General features: G+C 38.6%; 1 protein-coding gene across 6 annotated transcripts in view; it reads right to left on the bottom strand.

Moving 5' to 3' along the window:
- The window catches only part of RBM27 (RNA binding motif protein 27), a 68,888-nt gene that overhangs the window by 19,751 nt on the left and 41,124 nt on the right, over window positions 1-8,013 (bottom strand). For 5 of the 6 annotated variants that reach the window (XM_006777008.2, XM_006777005.2, XM_015572632.1 and 2 more), the window contains 4 exons: window positions 5,607-5,751; window positions 4,801-4,954; window positions 2,527-2,805; window positions 1,206-1,346 (listed from right to left, as the gene is read on the bottom strand). In XM_006777008.2, the coding sequence (XP_006777071.1) occupies window positions 1,206-1,346; window positions 2,527-2,805; window positions 4,801-4,954; window positions 5,607-5,751 (719 nt within the window). The remainder of the gene's footprint in view (window positions 1-1,205; window positions 1,347-2,526; window positions 2,806-4,800; window positions 4,955-5,606; window positions 5,752-8,013) is intronic. The other variant, XM_015572633.1, reaches the window with a different exon arrangement.

Below are 8,013 nucleotides of genomic sequence, written 5' to 3'. Positions count from 1 at the left end.
CTCCCCTGCCTGCTTGCCTGCTCCCCCCTAACTACCCCCTGCTGCCGGCCAGGTTGCTCCCAACTGCCCCCTTCCTGCTGGCCTGGTCACCCCCAACTGCCCCCCTCTGCCAGCCTGGCCGCCCCCAACTGACCCCCCTGCTGGCCTGGTCGCCCTCAACTGCCCCCCTGCTGCCGGGCTGGTCACCACTCAGGACCCCCACCAGCCTGGTCGCCCCACGCAGCCTGCTTGTTCAATTGTTTGGTCATCCCTCACTAACTCCCTTGAAGGCCTGGTTGTAGGCAGCCGTCTTGTGAGGGTGTGACAGTTAATTTGCATATCTCCTCTTTATTATATAGGATTATTACATAGGACTAGAAGCCCAGTGCACAAAAATTCGTGCACTCAGGGGGGTCTCTCAGCCAAGCCTGTGCCCTCTCACAGTTTGGGAGCCCTCAGGGGATGTCCACTTGCCGGCTTAGGCCTGGTCCCCGGGGAATTGGGCCTAAGTTGGCAGTCAGATATCCCTGTGGCAGACCAGGAGCCCTTGGGGGATGTCCACCTGCCAGCTTAGGCCCATTCCCTGTGAGGAGCAGGCCTAAGCTGCAGTCAGACATCCTTAGTGCTGCCGAGGGGGAGGGGAAGGCTCCCACCACCACACCGCACTTGCAGCCGTCAGCCCGGCTTGTGGATGAGCTTAGCTCCCCCATGGGAGCACACTGACCACCAGGGATAAGCTCCTACGTTGAGTGCCTGCCCCCTGGTGGTCAGTGTGCATCATAGCAACTGGTCATTCCTGGTTGTTTGGCCGTTGGGGTCAATTTGCATATTACCCTTTTATTATATAAGAAGATTCCTAAAAGCAAAAGGTACTATTTAAAATAAATTTTAATATTTGACTTTTAATTATAACAGAATCTCCTTTACTATGCTCTTCATTGTATTAAAGAGAAAATTATAAAAAATATGAACTAATAAAGACATCTACCTATTAATAACTATCTAAAATTACCAAATTCCTACTTAGCTTTGAATAGAAAAAAATTTTAACTAGCAAATTTCTAGCTCCATCATGAAAATTAGGGAACTATATCCGCCACACTTACATTAGCTGTCACACTTATCTGAGAAAAACAAGACATTACAAATCTGAATGGCAATCAATTTGTTAATTTCCTTGTTACTGAACAACTCTGAACATATCTGAGGCTCACAGAAACACACACCTGGCAATCATCTCCAGCACCACCTGACTGATTTAACAAGTGTGCCGCATCACTCTGGTTAGCACTTGCGTGTCCAAGACGATGTTTCACAGGAACTTTGTTAAGAACATATGCACCCGGTGTCTGTGGTTTGCTCATCATCTGCATATACAAAATAAACACATATGTATGTGGCAAAAGTTTTTTAAATGCTCAGGAATGATGTAAATTTAGGACATTGATTACTTAGAAGAAGCTAAGAAAAAAAATGGGAAGGGAAGGTGCTTTAATTATCTGTAAGGTTTTATTTTTTAAAGTGAAGTGGCAGATACATCAATGATTGTTATGTTATTATTCGTACTTTTTTGGATGTCTTAAATATGTCACAAAATACATGCATACATATATATGTATACTCACACAGAGATTCTAATAATTTTTCTATATTCTTTTCAATATGTAATGCTTTGACAGACTTAAGCATTTTAACTGACAGTAGCTTACTATAAATAGTGTGTTGGGAACCTCCTTCTTCCCACCTGAGCTGCTCCTTTGCCCCCTTCCCTCCCCGGAGGTTGCCCAATGACGCTACTGTCCGCCTGGAAGGAGGGAAGCGGCAGCCGGTTTCCCAGCCAAGAGTGGTAGCAGGAAAATTCGCTGCCTCCACTGGAAATCAGTATTAAGTGGATGGGCTAGCACGGGCAACAGACATCAGGACTGTAGCAGTAGGTCCTGCATGTCTCATCATTTAGCTAATCGAGTCGAAAAGTTTCTGTAAGGATCAGATCCACAACCTCTCCAATGGGTTAGAGGCCCGGCAGGGAGCCAGACCCAAAGTGGGGAGCCAATGGGTTAGAGGACTCGTGCACCGGTGGGGTCCCTCAACCTGACCTATGGGGATCAGACCGAAACCGGCTCTCCAACATCCCCCAAGGGGTCCTGGATTGTGAGAGCAGTTCTCAGGTGATGCACCCTGGAATCGGGCTCCCTCCTCTCTGGTTCACCCAAGAACCACAGCTGCCAAGTCACCGCAGCTCCGCAGCTCTTGCATTGAGCATCTGCCCCCTAGTGGTCAGTGCACGTCATAGCTACCGGTCAGCTGGTCGAATGGTAGGCCGGTTGCTTAGGTTTTTAAACAGATTCTTGGGCCCTCCACATAGCGATTCTGATTCAACAGATATGGGGAGGCCTAAGAAATTGCTCCCAGGAGTGCAGATGCTACTGATCTGCAGATCAAATTGAGTGGCTTTGGTATAGAAGACCAAAGGACTGCAAACTGAAGAACACTGATCTACAGGAAGGGACTAGAGGACCTCTAATTCCATGTGAACCAGTAGATTACCTTCTGGATACCTCCATGTACCGTTGCAGTAGAAGACTGCTGATGAAGGTGCTGTGGCAGGTGATGGTGCTGTTGTGACATGTGACTAAGTGTTTGCTGTTGTTGCAGGAGCAGCTGTGCTGGGGACTGTAGTGCTGGTTGCTCATTGTTTTCTCTATGCCACAGGACTCGAATGAATCGGTTATTTAGAACAGCTTCAGTGCTAGAAATGGCTTTCCTGGCCTCCTCATTGGTAAGATATTGGATAAGGGCTGCTTCTGGATCTCCCTTAAAAGCAACCTGTAAGAAAAAACAAAATCAACAACAAAAACAGATATTAACAAATAGTTAAATGGAAAGAAACTGATAAATAATTCAGAAGTAGAAAACAGCCTGCTGAAATCCATTGTGAATCCTTTGTAAAATAAAGTTCTTTATCTGCTAAAAGATGATATGCCTATTTCAAAATTATATATAGAAGAATGTTAGATTCAATAAATAATCCTATTACCTAACCACTGAAGAGATATTAGATTCCTCCATGATATCTCACATCCAAACTAACTCCAGAGATACAATAACAAGCAAACAAAATACCACATAAAGACCCAGAAGAAAAAAAAGGTAACTGTATAATCTCAGGGTCTGAAAAGCCCTTTTATACGTACCCATAAAAGTAGGATCTATAAAGACAAACAGCAGATTTGACAATGTAAAATTTAAAAACCTGTCAGTCCAAACAAGCCATAAACAAAATAAATGACAAGTGGAAAAGCTATTTTTAATATATATGACAAGCAAAAGCTTAGAAAAGCATTATTATAAATGCTTTTGTTAAAAAAAAAATGGACAAAGACCAAGGATAGGTAAATATAAAAGAACTGTAAATGGTCTATATAAATTAGAGTCTAAATAGTAATAAAAAAAGCAAATTATAACAAATAATTTTTCACTTAAATTCATTACAAAAATTTAATGAATCCATATTACAGTGCTGATGAGGTTTTAGACACTAAATTTGGGAGTATCAATTGGCATAACCCTTTTGGAGAACAATTTGGTAATTCAAATAAAAGGTCTTAAAATTCCCTTTAATTCAGCAATGCATCATAAAAAATAATGAAAGATTTATCCACAAGGAGGCTCACAACAACATTTTTTTATAGAAAAAAAATAAATTCCCAACAAGAAGAGCTATACAGAGGAATTACACTATGCCCTCCCCACCACCAAATTCATATGTTGAAACCTTAACTTTCATGAAACTATTTAGAAATAAGCTTTAAGGATAGGCTTTTCAGAGGTAACTGAGGTTAAATGAGATCATAAAGGTGGAGCCCTAATCAGAGGAATTAAATGTGTACCAATCTTGCTCTCAGGGGTAAAATTTGCTTAAAAATCTCTCTCTCAAAAAAAAGTAGTTTGGCTCAATTCTTTGAAATACCAAGTCCCCCGATACAACCACCTTCTTGTTGTTGTTTTTAAATCCTCACCTGAGGATGTGTTTTTATTGATTTTTAGAGAGAAAAACATCGATGTGAGAGAGAAACATCGATCAGGTGCCTCCCAAACTCGCCCTGACCGGGGATAGAACCCACAACCTAGATATGTGCCCTGACTGGGAAATTGAACCCAGTTTATGGGATGATGCTCCAAACAACCGAGCCACTGGCCAGAGCTACCTTCATAAACTCAGTTATATAAATTATATTCTTACTGGATGGTAACACCAAGTATCAGGGGTAACTGACTGAAATTCCAACTTAAATAGGCCACAAAGTACCCTCAATTATAGAATAACACCAACCACAAATTCATAAATTCAGATATCTACTAAGCAGACAGCAAAATACAAAAGCTACAATTTGATGTTGGGAAACACGTTGCACTGCCTAAAAGTCTCAAGATTAGAACCAGCCTTAACCAATAACTAATTTACCACAATATAAAAGTGAGTCAATGGACAAAATGACAATAGCAGAAATTACCAAGAATCTCACCTACCTAGTTAGAATACTAAAGCAGGCAATAAAGTCATCTGTCCAGAGATAAAACTATAAAAATACAGTAACTGATCCAGTGACTCTCAGGAAGAGGTTGCAGAGAAGAACCAAATCAATTTAAAAGAACAAATTCAGCTTAACAATTCCATCATTAAGTTGGGCATACACATAGGTGGTGTTAGCACAGATGATAATACTAATCACTGGCTCATTTAAACAAGGTGAGCTTGTAGTAATATTTTCAAAAATGCATTGAATACATGAATTCTGTCATGAACATAGCCACATTTACCTGGATGTTAACAATAGTTCCAAATTTGCTGAAGTGTTCATTGAGCTTGGTAATGTTGTTCAATTCCTGAGGAATTTTCTTGACTTCTAACTTTGTATTCGTATACTGATTCTTTCTTAAGAATCCTGGTTTACTTTGATTGTTATTCCCTTGCCTGAAAGAAAAAATGCCATAAAGAATAATGCCCTAGGAAATCTTCGTTAACTAATAAATCTTGGTTAACTCTCTCACCTTATGCCTAACCAAGATATATATAAGATTACAAAGAACATAAGGCTATATTTATGAAATGTCTTTTGTAAGCACTTAACACTCTTCATAAAGTACAAAATACCTTTCACAATAATTAAATGGGATTAGATAGGCAGAGAGAAAGAAGACTGAATGGCCAAACTCACAAAAAGAAAAGGTCCAACTAAGTTTAAAAGTCATGCTAAAAAGATACACCACAACTAACAAGGAATCTAACATTAAAGCAAAAAATATATATATTTTTTACAGTGCATTTTTCAACTTCTGCAAAAGTACAGATTTTTTTTTCCTTTTTACTCATTTCCAGAGTCTTAATTCTTAATATTGGGTTAGGCCTAGAAATAAGTAGTACAAATTACCAATATCTATTATAAATATTCTGTTAGCTTTTCAATTTTTAAGACATTCTAAGGATGCCTCGGGGAACCCTAACTTTGACACACACAGTTTGATAATCATTGATTAATGACAATTCTTAATTATACAAATTTACTAATGCAAGCAAAAATAATAAAAGCACCAATTCAATGCTACTAATTAGCAAATTATCTTACTTTCCAAGCCAAGGTTTCTTTGTGAGTGGCCCTTCCAAGCCACCCACAGCTCTTTTCCGGCTATCTGGTTCAAGAACTACTCTGGTTATGTTGCTATTAATTGAAACAGGAACTGGTGGTTCAGTCTGGATGACAATGTTAGCAGCTGTTGGAAACAAAAATTAACATTACTGACATTGCATTACATTTGGGGAGATTCAAAATGATTAAAAGCTGAAAAGCACTGTGATTAGCACCCAACTAAGACCACTTCCTTTTCAGAAACACCTAAGCAACAAGAAAAACTTATCATCGCCTTGCCTTCTTTTTCTCTTTTTAAAAAATAATACAATACTTAAGTTAAAAAATAGGCAACCCCAATGTAGCAAATGATGCAGGCAAAAATCATTAATAGATGCAAAAAAAAAAATCAGTGAAAGATGGTTGGAAAACAAGGTATTTATCTGGTGCCATGAATTATTTACTTTACAATGAAGAGATTGAACAATTAACACCTTAGGCAAGCAATCAAACTTAGCACCACAAATACAGTAAAATTATTTGTCTTGTGATGTAATTAAACAAGAAATTCACTTGGATAGAATATTACTATGGAATTATGATTTTTCTTGTGTGCAATAATAATATTGTGCTTATATAGGACTACATCATGTCTTATTTTTAGATGAAGCAAAAGTATCACAATCTATGATTTCAAGTGTTTCAAGAAAAAAATGTGGGAGGATGAAGAGGGTAAAGGGGACCAAATATAGGGTGACAGAAGAAGACTAGACTTTGGATGGTGAGCACACAGTACAATATACAGATGATGTATTACAGAATTATACACTTGAAATTTATATAATATGTTAACCAATGTCACCTTAATAAATTTAATTTTTTTAAAAGAAAAAAATATGAGGGGAAGGAGAAGGCAGGGAGAGAGACAACAACAGTGTGTGGGCACACAAGCAAGCATTCCAGCCCAAAGGTGACAAACATTAACAACTGGTGAATATGCCGAAACCGGTTTGGCTCAGTGGATAGAGCCTCGGCCTGCGGACTGAAAGGTCCCAGGTTCGATTCCGGTCAAGGGCATGTACCTGGGTTGCGGGCACATCCCCAGTGGGAGACGTGCAGGAGGCAACTGATTGATGTTTCTCTCTCATCGATGTTTTTAACTCTCTATCTCTCCCCCTTCCTCTCTGTAAAAAATCAATAAAATATATTTAAAAAAAAAACTGGTGAATCTAAATGAAGGTATTTAGGTATTATACTTCATTGATTTTCTATAGGTTTAAAAAAATTTTAACTCAAAAGTTGAAAAAGTGCAAAGCCAGTATTATAAATTGGCACATTTCACTGACAACAGTTAAGATTAAAATACTACAAGAAACAGTCTTTACAATGGAGTATCTCTTGGTGGGAAGAGGGTGATAAACAAAAAGGTAACTCAAAAATATGCCTATTATACTGAGTATTCTCCCTAACTAGCAATTCCACCAAAATAAAATTAGCAGCAAAGAAAAACATATGTAGGACTGGATGTTGAGGTAAGAATGGGGGTTGCTAGTATGTTCCATCTGTGTGACAGGAAATTATGATGCCGATTAATTCATTAATATATATTTCTTGAGCATCTGCTATACCTCAACCTTGGGTATAAATTAGTGAATAAAATATGATCCCTGCCCTTGGGCTTGTGTTTTCAGAGGATAATGGATGAGAAAGCATTTGTAATGACATGAAGCATTCTAGAATGTGAGATATCATTATGTCTTCCCTAAAATAGTTATCACCACCTGACATTACCTAATGCTTTTCTTTCTGAAGTACTTTATAAAAAAGGAAAAAGATATAGCTAGAGATTAAGTTATTATCCCAGATGACAAAGCAAGCCTCTTGTATAAAAACCACATAACTTTTACATTGAGAGAGATTCGTGAATTGCTGTATATAAATGTACAGATAGACCAAACTAATGACAAAGAGGACTTGAAATTTTGAGAATATGCTCTTCTCACTAATTTCCATTATTTGGCAACAATGTATAATTTATAGCACTGAAGGAAAAGCATATTCTTTGGAATTAGATAGACACGGATTCAAATTCCAATTAATAGCTGTGTGACCTGAAATAAGTTCTTTAACCTCTCTAAGTCTGAGAACCTTTATCTATAAAAAGAGAATAAAGATAGTATCTCTTAAGAAGTTGTTGGTAAGGAGAAACCAAGATGGCGGCATAGATGAACACCGGAGTTGGCTGCCTCGAACAACCACTTCAAAATACAACTAAAAGACGGAACAGACATCGCCCAGAACCACAGGAAAGCTGGCTGAGGGGAAATTCTTCAACTAGAAGGAAAGAGAACAGCATACAAGACTCAGAGGAGGCACAGTGTTGAAAATACAACAGTGCGGAAAATAG

Source organism: Myotis davidii, unplaced genomic scaffold, assembly GCF_000327345.1.
Source record: "Myotis davidii unplaced genomic scaffold, ASM32734v1 scaffold89, whole genome shotgun sequence".
Lineage (NCBI taxonomy): Eukaryota > Metazoa > Chordata > Mammalia > Chiroptera > Vespertilionidae > Myotis > Myotis davidii.
Note: the sequence above shows the minus strand (reverse complement) of the source record. Positions and strands in the feature narration are given on the sequence as shown.